The sequence below is a fragment of the Squalius cephalus genome (genome assembly GCF_949319135.1).
Source record: "Squalius cephalus genome assembly, chromosome: 15".
Classification (NCBI taxonomy): Eukaryota; Metazoa; Chordata; class Actinopteri; order Cypriniformes; family Leuciscidae; genus Squalius; species Squalius cephalus.
Genome location: NC_137136.1, coordinates 7,017,064 through 7,029,092, shown reverse-complemented (window position 1 = coordinate 7,029,092; position 12,029 = coordinate 7,017,064). Strand labels below are relative to the sequence as shown.

Here is a 12,029-nt window from a genome sequence, read left to right as displayed (position 1 = left end):
TTCTCACAAAAGAAACAGACTCCATTCAGCCTGCACTAATCCAGATGGGAAGTCAAAGAGCAGAAAGTCCACGGCACCAAAGTCATTTCATCACTTTTTTTATTCATTTAGATAGTTTTCTGTCATGCTTAAGGAGGGGGGAAGAAGAGAGAGAGAGAGAAAATGACCAACATTGGTGAGGCGTTTTGCTTGACACGACTTCCTCACTCCGTCTGCCTCCCGTTATCTGTTTAATTCATCCTCCTATCTGGCTGTCTTTACCCTCGCAAAATTTCCCTTTGACACGCATGCCTTCCTGCGCATAATCCAGACCTACCGGGCAGAATTAGCACCGGAGGAATTGATAGAATGACGAAATGGAGAGAATAGGACAGGTGAAAATAAAATGTCAGAGCGAACGGACTGATTTGACTCCGAATCAAATTGTCAGGCTCGATACGGGCCGTGTTGGGGGAAATGCTGACAGATGAAAAGTGTCAGGGAAGAACGGTTTGAAGAAAAAGGGGTAAAATGACATGGGAAAGAATATTTAAAAAGATGAGCTCAAACTCTCAGTCTTTAACTTTCGATGCTAAACTTTTGATGGAAGGTCGAGCGGTTGGATGTGTATTTATTTATTTTTTTCTGGATAATTTCAGTGTGACTTGTCTGAACTCATCATTATTAGCCTACTATTTGAACAAACCCCTAACGCTAAGTATTAAACTGAGGTGCATTATCATACTGCAGTGTTTCCTAAAGAATCATTTAGGGGCCAGATGACTTTTGGTTGTATAACATGCACAAACAGAAAAAAATAATTGTACAATTTAGACATAACCAAATGGTTCAGTCTGGGAGTCAGTTGTGAACTCAGTATCAGTTCTGAATGATTCAGTGACTTTACTGCTAACTCAGGAGCGAGTAGGTTGAATTTTTGTGTAATAATATTTTGCCTAAGTTTTATCTACACAAATGCCTTTTTGCTCCCACGTTTTGCGGCATTTAAAAATTATTTAAATTTTTTATTTCAATCCTTAAAGCAATGACTTAAGCTACAGTATGTATATTGATTAAGTTTAATTTAATTTGTTAGAATTTGCTTTTATATATTGTTTTTTATTTTGTTTAACGACGACAATGCCTGTTATTTGAAGAGGTTTAATAAGGGTGTCATAAAATACAAAAAACTCAGGAGCGATTTTGAGGCTGTTTTGTGAATCATTTGTGACTCGTTGAAAATAAATGACTCATGAAAGTCAGTTTTTGTGAATTGGAAGGACCACTTGCACTTTGTTCCTTGCTCGTTGTTTAAATGAGATGATATCTGATAAAAACGCATATGGACACGCACAAAACTTTTCCCAAAACTTTAGTAAATTTTACATTTTATTTTATTTTATATATTATATTTTTACACTAACGATTTTTACTAAACGACCAAAACTACGAAAAGTCCCATACACTTCCATTGAGGCGGTCAAAATAATAACTCTAATATAGTATTTTTAGCTTCATCAACTACGTACAGAATCTATCACTAACAGAGGCTACAGCAAATAGCAAATGTTGGTCATGCTAGCAACATGCTAATTCATCTAGCAACGTGCTAATTTATGATAGCAACATGCTAATCATGCCAACAATGTGCTAAACAGGCTACAATTGGAAGCTCTACTTGCACTGTTCCTTGCTCATTTTTTCAACTGAGAAGATATCCGATGAAACAGCATATGGACGCGCTAAACTTTCCCTGAAACTTTAGATTTTATTTTTGTCGAATTTTGATATATTTTAGTCACAGTCTTGCTCTTGAACAGGAATGATACCTATCATGTGGGTCTTCTTGAGGAAAAGCGTTCTATTATTTTTCTAAGCAATCAGACTAACTAGATTTACTCCTGGCGGCGGGCGATAAAACATACAAAAGTATTTCATAGACATATAAGGAGGAACCTGAGCCATGTCAAGAGACCAGAACAGAGACTCATTTTGACTTGGCCGGGTCAGCAACCACCCAGAATACTATAGCAGCTCCCTAGCAAACCATCCAGAAATACTCTAGCAACTTCCAGAGCATCAACAGAAGTGTTCTGTCATGTGTCTAAGTATTCTTCACGAGAGTGTTGATCAGTGTTTCTGTGTCATTGATTCATTCTTCATAAATGAGCTGTCATTGTGAAGCATTCGACTGCACAGCGAGGAGTCATTTAGTTCTTCATGCGCTGGTAATGACCGCTCAATTAATGCAGTTCATTTATTGAACGCCACTGCTGCGGCTCGGGGTCTAATGTTCTGCGCTTTATCATCCCCACTGTGACCCAGAAGTAAACAAACAATTTTTGTTGCTTTATTTCAATATTTGGTCTTTTTGGGATGGGTCAAAGCTCTGAAGGTCATCAGATCTTATGTTTGTGTATGTTGACAGGTACTCTCACCTCGTCCCATCCCTGCAGATGATGCAGTTCTCCGCAGCCGCAGGTTTGAGTCGTCTGCTCATAATTCTGGGCATGTTGAAGCCGCTCATTCAGGGAGAAGGTGTCTCAGAGGAAATCCTTCAGCTACAGGTCAGTCCACAGAGTCCGTCTGAGCCTGGATCATTCAGTTTGATGGCTAATCGTGTCTCTTAAGCAGACCAGTGAGTAAACAAACTACTAAAGGTTATGATGCCACTGCCACCGATTCCCAACCAAATAACTTAAATGGCATTTGAACAAGCTCCAAAGAGTACTATAATAGTTAAACCTATTAAAAGAAATGAACTAGCCTGTAAGCTGTCTGTAGATTCATTGACTTTTTTTCTTTTTTTTCCTGAAATTACTACTTTTGCTTTTACTTGTTACACATATGAAGTGAAATTACAAGTTAAAAAATACACGATTACACTTTATTTTAAGGTGTCATTGTTACATTGTAATTTTACATTTAAGTACTGAGTAATATTAATTAACAACATGTACTTACTATAGGGTTGGGTAGGATTAGGATTTGGTTGAGGGTTAGTTGCATGTAATTATGCATAATTTAATGTTATTACTATGGTAAGTACATATGTAACAAGGACACTGTAAAATAAAGTGTTACCAAATGCACAATAGCTGCCAATAGATTCAAATAATTGATTAATTTCATGATTTTGTTTTAAAAGTTCTGAAATAACTATACTTTTTGTTTAATTGTTAAACCCATAAAAAGAAATTTCAACTTAAAATAAAAATACTAATAACAATAATAATAAACTGTATTTTATAAAGCGCCTTTACATACATAAAACAATACATGAATAATAATCCAAGTAATAAATGAATAAAGAGCTAAAGTCAACAAGCAAATTTATGGATTTCCTCCCCCCAAAAGTTCTGAAATAACTACTTTTGGTTTTACTTGTTAAACCTTTAAAAAATAAATTAAAATATGATGTCAATACATTAATTATGATTAATTTCATGTTTTTTTCTTAGAACAATACAATTTAGACAAAATAACAATGAAAAGAAATTACAACTTAAAATACAAATACATATTAAATGTCAAAAGATTAAAATAATTAATTTAATTATTTTCTTCTAATTTCTTAAATAACTACTTTTGGTTTTACTTGTTAAACCTTTAAAAATATACGTATTAGTGGTCAAAATATTAGCATAATTAATTGATTGAATTCATGTTTTTCGAATTGTTGGTTTAACTTGTTGAAGCTATAAAAAGAAATTACAACTTAATTTTTCAACAAACTTTTTGTTGCTGTTGATAATGAATGTATTTGATTCTCACTGACGGGGCTGACATGGCCACTTGGTGGTGCTGTTGCTTAAATTACAGTCGTATCTATGCGCTAGTTGACACACAGGGCAGGATTTCTGGAGAACAAGAGAAGCGGTTTAATGATCAGTTGTCTAAGATGAACAACTTTCCCGGACTGACTGTGTGAATGTGAGAGTCTGCAGACAGACTGACGCGGATTCTTTGTGAAGCGCCTTCAGACAGGGTTTCTCAGGTCACGAGGCAAAACAGCCGCGTGCAGTCAAGGTACGACGCCGCTTTCTTCGCTCCAGTTCCACCCAATTTCATGCACGTTAACATGCGGACACGAATATGCAAAACATTTATTAGAATTTTGAATGGCCCCTCTTCCCCTCAAAAAGCTACAGATTCCCATTTACGACATGAATCGAAGGTTGACCTGAGGAACGGAAGAGGTGATTTTAGAGGAATGTTTTGCCTTTATAAGGAGGTTGAAATAATTAATGCACAACAGGACGGTGGTGAGGACTAGGTACATTTTTCCCCCCTTTATTTCATACATGCCCATCCTTCCTCTCTATCTGCATAAAAACAGACACAGTGTTTTTAAGACCTCTGTCTCATTTGTCCAGGAAAGATTAGAAGCATAAAACGAAAGCAATATGTTTCTTTGTAATGGTAGATTTCAACAAAACAAAACAAAATAAACAAGCTTTAAATATCTGCATGTTTGCTAGAGACAACAACAACTTTGCTTATGTTGTTGGCATAAATGCAGTTGGCTGGTTGAAGCATAATGGTTCAACGTCACGTTTTTTTTTTTTACGTTAGTAGGCTATAAATGAAAGTGTACGTCAGGTCAGATGCATGTTAAAGGGTTAGTTCAACCAAAAATGAAAATTCTGTCAGTAATTACTCACCCTCATGTTGTTCCAACCCCGTAAAACTTTTGTTCATCTTCGGAACACAAAGTAAGATATTTTTTATTAAATCTGAAAGCTGTAGACTCACTATTGGCCAGTATCACACACATGACCAGCGTCGGCCAATAGTGAGCCTACGTTCTGACGTACAACCTAGAAGCGCTGCGCTGTCATCAGATGCCCACACAGAAGAAAATTAATAGTTGAATAAAGTTATTATTTTTGGGGTTTTTTTGCGCACAAAAAGTATTCTCGTCGCTTGATAAACTTATGGTTGAGCCACTGTAGTCACTTGGACTATTTTAAACATTGGCTTTACTAACTTTCTGGGCCGGCAAGTTTAAATTACATAGCAGCCTATGGAGGAGTGAGACAGCTCTCAGATTTAATCAAAAATATGTGTTCCGAAGATGAACGAAAGTCTTACGGGGTTGGAACAACATGAGGGTGAGTAATTACTGACAGAATTTAAATTTTTGGGTGAACTAACCCTTTAATTACGTATTTGCTACATTCGCCAACTTCAGAAACGTCAACAGCTGCTGTTTTGGAGACCCATTTGCATGGATGTCAGTGGAGAATTTGCCTCAGTCAGTTCACTGAATAAAGTGCTTTAGTGTCGTAAAAGTTCATGACATAATAAATTGAATGCACATTTGCCATGACATTTATTTTTTACAACTTGTTTGTTACGAAAACCTGCTGTTTTATACGAGCGGTCACAGGAATTGTGTGCAAGTTAGGATTTATTTCACAGCACATGCCACTATTTCTATATTAGTTTTCAACAGTTTCTGACTGTCGTAAATTTCTGAAAGCTCAAAAATAACTGCGCTTTATTTAATATCTTTATAATAATCTTATTAATACATGTTTAATTCATGGTCTGTATTTATTGAAAGAAATGTATATGTGCATGAGTCCAGCCATAAATTATACACTACTGTTCAACAGTTGGGAAGAAGTCTCTTATGCTCAGAAACACTAATATTGTGAAATATTTTTAAAACTGTTTTCTTATTTTTTATTTATTTTATTTATTCAAAAAAAAAATATTCTAAAATCCTGTGATCTATTCCTGTGATGACGTCAGTCACAAGTTTATCCTTCAGGAATCATTTTGATTTGCTGCTCTGTTTAAAAGAACAGCATTTATTTGAAATTGAAATCTTTTGCAAAATTATTAATGTCTTTACTAACACTGGTCAATTTAATATTACTTTTTTTTTCATTTTCTTTCAAAAACTTTCCTCCCCATTTTGTTTTAAATCTCTTTTAAACACCTCTTTTCTCTTTTACTATATCAATTTAAATGATGCTACGGTGTGACAAATTCTCTTAACTAATAAAATTGCATGCATAATAATTATAAAAAATGGCAAAATGCAGTATAATATGTCACACCGCAGGTAATGTCAACTTCAGGTCCATGTGTTAAAAATATTTCATGCCAGGCCAGTATCAAGTCTTGCTGTTGCCCATAGTGACTTGTCAACGGATGTGACAACTGCAAATCACTTTATTTAGAGAAATAAAGGAAAAGGTTTTGTCAATGCTTACACTGTATTCACATAAGACTTCTTTACACAAGAACACAGACAATCAAATAGCAATTAGTAGTTACATGGTGCTTTCATGTTTAACATAGAAGAATTGTGGCCCTTGAAATGCTTGTCGACATTTAATTTGACTGCTCTGCCTCTCAGAATGGAGGATTGTTCTTCATGAGAGGGTCTGCTCCCCTCGTGCTATTGACTCAAGTGTTGACTTGACGCTTTCAAGTGCGTCTGTCCGAGGTCACCAAGAGAGTTTTACATCTGCGTGCCTATTATAATGATCAAAGAGTAACAATGAAATATTTGAACAACTCGAACCATCTCAAACATTCCTGGCATAATATGTGTCTACGTAAATGCATTTGTCTTAGCTATTAAGTGAGATTTGAATGTTTATTTTGGCTGACTTGTGTGTTTTGCATAGAGAATGTTTGAAAAAAACGTTTTATTTTTCTCCTGTCAGAAATATCTCCTGTGTAACCCTGCCCACCAGAGCGCTGCAGTAGATGAGCATTTCTTTCTCAATGAGAGCGCATCTCAAGTCCGGTAAGACTTTAAAGGGAACCTATTATGCCCCTTTTTACAAGATGTAATATAAGTCTTGGGTGTCCCCACAATGTGTCTGAGAAGTTTCACCTCTCAGATCATTTATTATAGCATGCCAAAATATGCTATAATTTTTGTGTCGAAGCAAACACGTTTTCTCAAGTGATGCAAATGCAAATGAGCTGCTGCTTCCAGTCCCCCTTTCCAGAAGAGGGCTGTGCCTTTACAGCTCGTGCCTCGGATACTCAGACAACAACAAAACAGGAAAAACAGTAGGGGGCAGTGGAAAATGCAATGTGTCAAGACATGATTTTAAAGGTTAAACTTCTTTTAACTTGAGTTGCGTTAACTTGCATTTATAGAACACTGTTCCCTGACCGAGAAACTGTAGAAGATGCGAGACGTGTGCGTAGCGGTCAAACACGTCTGTCTAGCCTGTAGAAAAGCAATGGAAAAGTAGCACTATGAAATGGAAAAAAGCATTCTGTGTTTATAGATACAGCCAACAACAGAACATTTACATTGTCTAATACGTAGCTGAGACATTCTTGTGTTTCCACCAGCTGCTCTGGCGATGAGATAAACATGACGGACTGTGTACAGCTCACTCAGGGGAGGAGCTAAGCTAATAGGACAGATTCCGGCACCAGTTGTGGGAGGGGACTGTTACATTGTTTCACAATAGAAAATGCTGTATAGAAAATGCGAATTGATCACCATTTCTGATTTAAGGGGTATATGAAACAATTTATCATTGTTCATTAAGAATTATTATAAACAAGATCAACAAATTCATAATGTGCATTGTTATTATTAGCAATAACTTAAGTCAAATGTAAACATTCAGTATAGATATAACGGGAAAAAAAGAACCATCTTAAAAGTGATTTCTAGTCTAGGCGTGCAGTGGCATAATTTACACTGTGTTTGCATGTCCTTGACTTTTTAGGGAGATCTCCAGATATAAGCCTCTCTCTAGCAAGACATCTGTGCATGTGATCACTGGGGAATCGTTTGATGATCAACTTCCTTCAGATCTCAACCAAGTGAGTGTCAGTCCCACTTTCTACCTTCACTTCTGAACTTTAGTTAGTTTTAATCAGAGGCAAATCCTTTGCTGAACATCTCATTAACTGTCATCTCTCCACGTCAGGTGGTTGCTGAACTTCAGAGCGAGTTTTTGGAGCGCTCTTATCCCAGTGCCAATCACATTCAAATTCGTGGGGCGGATCGTCATATGATCTACAAAAATCCATCCTCGGTTATCAAACATTTGCATAAGCTTGTGTCACAAAGACAGTCCAACCAACAGAGGCAGTGAGATGCTTCGGAAAATGCCGCCTCTCTAATAACAACAGTTCAATAACTAACAGTTACATCCCTGCAGCTGTGCACTCTCTTCTATGATGCAAGAAGCCAAATAACAGCATCATATTTCTGCTTACAAAGGAAACCGAAATCTGTGTAGTTTGTTTGCTGAGGGATTGTCTTTTTTTTTTTTAACTGTTGAAGACAAACTGCCTATGTACTTTTTTTTGTTGTCAAAATACCTTTTTATTATGAATGCAGTTGAATTAAAGTTGAATTTAACGAAACCTGTAGAGAATGTCATATTTCACCTTAAAAGATATTGGAAATTCAATTTGGCTTAAACCTAAGGACTGTTTTTAGCAACAAAGTTTTACCCCAGATTCAATTAATTTATGAGAAACACCATGGTGAAGTTACACGACTCACGATCCCCCGTTTCTTTTAGACATCCTGAAAGAAGACAATAAAATGGTGTGTTTATCCTGAGGATTGAAGTTTAATTGACACCACATCAAAATAAAAATTTCCAACAGATCTGGAATTTTATTCCATCCATATACATGCATAGCAACAACATTTTTAAGAAATATTTTTCTTACATAAGGACATTGGAATGATCATTTTTACAGTATTCCCTTGTCTCGTCCCACCCATCAATAATCACCATTGATAAACCTGATTTTTGTACAATTTCATTTTTTTTTCCAGGAGTAAGGAATAGCTGCTTTTCTCCCTTTATAATACTGCTTTCTGTAATGTTCCCGCCCTCCTTTTTTTCTTGTTTTTTTTTTTACAAAGTATTGCGCCGAGAGCACATTTTTAAAAAGGGAGAACAAGGTGTTTCAGCAAACAGAAATACAAGTACTATACAAGAATGCTGCCCTCCTCATTTAAACATCCACTTCTGAGTCGAAGAAAAGACACAGACAAACAGCAACATGTATATGCAAAGCCATGTGTACAGTATATGCCAAAACATGAGCTGCAGCGTTTTGCCTGGTTAACCCTCCAAACAGTTTTAAGGCTGTAGTCAAGAGAATCATACTGCAAGTGACATTTTGACATATACAAAAGACTGTACCAGCAAATAAGAATACACAAGTGCTCCAGTAGCTATTGTTGGGTCTAAAACGCATTTCAGTTTTGTATCCCGTGCCTATTGTCTCCTTGAACCTAACATACATTGTAAACAATATGTCTGCTACACAAGAATGACTATACATTAACATTACAAACAACTCTGATATAAACTTTCTTTGAATTTAAATTAAGAGCACTACTCCTATTAATACTGATTGTAAAATAAATAAAATGTGAAAGTGGCACCAATATTACACTTGGATTTTTTTTTCATCATTTTGCATTAAGTCTTCAAATAACGAAAAAAGAAGCTTCTCTTGATTGTCCACAAGCAGTATATAAAACTGCATGATGCACTAATTCAGACACGACCGTGTACCCAAAATAAGAGGGGAGAACAAGGGAAGAAGAGCATAATTTCATTTCACATGCTCAGCGGCATGTGACGAGCAGTAAAACTTCTTGTGAGTGATAAAGTTTGACAAGTTATTGAACTGGATGTCGCAGAGGCGGCAGTACTTCCCACTGCCTGCTGGCGGCGCTGAACCATTTATGCCTTTTCCGGCAGGTGCGGATTCTTCCATGGGTGATTTAGAAGTGGGTGATACATTCTCGTTTGGGTCGGGAGGGTTCTCGGCTCCCCACGTGGGAGATGTTTGTTCCTCTGGTGATGAGGCGTTGTGAGGCTGATTCTCTTGCTGGGGAGTTGCTGGTGTCTGGCGATCCTCTTTATGACCACCATTGACAATCACCATGCCCCTGTTTTTGGGCAGCAGGGGCAGTGGCTCCTTGCTGGGATGGGCACAGCCATTGGCCGCAGGTGGTTCTGTGCCCGTCTCTCCTGCGCCATTGCTGCTTTGCTCCTGTTCGGTTGCCTCACCCTGCATCGCGAGACTCCCTGCCATGTAGTCGCCGCTCTTTATCCCGAAATATGGCGAAATTTGCTCTGTACCTTTCACCTTCTTTATTGCTCCAGGATAGAGACAGTGAGGCAAAAACATGTTCTTGTTCTCATCTTTCGAGGCCATGAGCTGTGCATCACCGAAAGCTTTCAGGTCCGGTGCCGGCCCGAGGTGTGGTTGGAACATGCCTCCGTTTTGCACCATTAACTTGTTGCCACCGTTTTTCTCGCATTTCACAGAACTCTTGTCATAGATGTCATCTGAGTTATTGCCTTCGCTCTTAATGCCCTGGAACATCGCCTGCTCCAGATTGCAGATCTCACCATGCTGAGCAGCTGTGACAGGGCAAAAGTTCTGTTTATGTGCTAGGTAATTCTCCACTTTGTTAAAACTTATCTTGCAGACGGTACATTCGTGATAGTCCAGCAGTCTTTTAGGGGAGTTACACGACTTGTCAGGAAGAGGTGAGCACTTTTTGCTGAGATCTATTGGAGCATCTAGTTCCTGTGGGTCTGCAATAGTGTTACCTTTGGGGGCAAGGATGGGCTTGGAGACGGTTAGAGAAGCATCTAAGTGTTTCGGGACAAGGCCTGGAAAAATGTCACACCGTGGATGGAAGCGGTCGGCCAGACTTTCTACCGTCTCTTGGGATGTACAGGGATTTCCTAGATTAGGCAAACCCATGAATCCCGGCTGCCCCATGGGCTGCCGTTGCTCTTGGTCAGGTAGACACATCTCATACATCTTCCTCCGCTTGCGCGTTCTCATGGTCCGCTGCATGGCAGGCACCTTCGCGGACATGCGTTTCATGGGTGGGTCGTGGCGAGTGGCGCAATAGTACTGCTTGTGAACCATGAATGTTTCATGCCGGCTGAAGGTGATGTTGCATGCTTCACAGGTGGTCTTGTTTGGGTCATTGTCACTTTCCACCAAAGATGTGCTGGGACTCTTCACCTCAGGCTGTTTTCCACCAAGCCTTTCCTCAACTCCTGTTGGTGTAGTAACCTTCTTTACTTGCCCAGTGAGGTCTTTTTCAGGCACTTTCCCACTAGCATTCATAATATCCAAAACAGACGAATTCAAGCAAGCTGTTGTCACGAGATGACTGTCGGTCTCTGATGGAAGGCATCCGGGGAGCATACCGACTGAAGTGTGGCCACTGTTTGGACTTATGGCATCGGAAACCTTGTCCGGAACACTAGAGAAATCTGGGGACTTTGCCATGTGCTGCCAGCGACTGTTGCAGTAGTGCTTCTTATGAACTAAGTAATTATCTAGATTATTGAAGGTGATGTTGCATTCAAAGCAGGTCGCTCCTTTGGGCATCAGAGGACTGTAGATGACAGGAGGGTAGCTGTTCCCTCCATGGCGTAGCCTGCGATGCACAAGCTCTGACATTTTTGCTAGAATCTCAGATGCTTGTGGTACCACAGAAATGTCCTGGGAGAATGCAAACTGCGACAAAAACGGACCCATGGGGAAGGTTGGGCCCATGTTGTGCTGGACAGGAGAGGAGGCTAGCCGTGGACTAGAGGGTTCCGATTTGATTCTGGTGTAAGAGAAACTAGCCTTGCTGCCTGGGTGACTTTCCCCCTTCTGCAATCCGAGGGTAGGTTTTTTCTCAGGCCTTTCAAGTTCTCCATCAGGACTGTTGGCCTTGTTGGGTGTGCTTTTGGGACTTTGCATGACTACATCCTTCCTGCCTGACACTTCTGCTCTTGCCGCCTGCAGACTTTCCTCTCCTCCTCGTGGGGAGTTTTCACTGTCACTCTCCCTGTGAATCTTCCCAGAGTGTCCATGTAAGTCTTGATGTTGCAGCAGTTCCCTATGGTTCTGGAAGCTGATGTGGCAGTGATTGCATCTGAAGGCTGCCTGTGACAGGTGTGAAAGAATGTGGTGCTGGAATGTAAGGAGTGAATCTGCTGTGAAGTTGCAGATTGTGCATTTCAAGCTGGTGCCAGGGGGAAGAGACTCCTCCATTTTGACAC

The 12,029-nt window shown here is 39.1% G+C and overlaps 2 protein-coding genes and 1 long non-coding RNA gene across 8 annotated transcripts in view; 2 read left to right on the top strand and 1 right to left on the bottom strand.

Moving 5' to 3' along the window:
- The window catches only part of LOC307171842 (uncharacterized protein), a 27,432-nt gene extending 18,986 nt beyond the window's left edge, over positions 1–8,446 (top strand). The window contains exons 8-11 of the mRNA XM_079893751.1: positions 2,408–2,546; positions 6,666–6,748; positions 7,698–7,794; positions 7,902–8,446. Of these exons, the coding sequence (XP_079749877.1) occupies positions 2,408–2,546; positions 6,666–6,748; positions 7,698–7,794; positions 7,902–8,069 (487 nt within the window). The 3' untranslated portion in view covers positions 8,070–8,446. The remainder of the gene's footprint in view (positions 1–2,407; positions 2,547–6,665; positions 6,749–7,697; positions 7,795–7,901) is intronic.
- The window catches only part of LOC307171843, a 77,499-nt gene that overhangs the window by 60,117 nt on the left and 5,353 nt on the right, over positions 1–12,029 (top strand). The gene's annotated exons all lie outside the window — the stretch shown is intronic.
- zfpm2a (zinc finger protein, FOG family member 2a) overlaps positions 8,440–12,029 on the bottom strand; it is a 212,887-nt gene continuing 209,297 nt past the window's right edge. For all 6 annotated transcript variants that reach the window (XM_079893740.1, XM_079893741.1, XM_079893743.1 and 3 more), the window contains one exon: positions 8,440–12,029. In XM_079893740.1, the coding sequence (XP_079749866.1) occupies positions 9,559–12,029 (2,471 nt within the window). In that variant the 3' untranslated portion in view covers positions 8,440–9,558.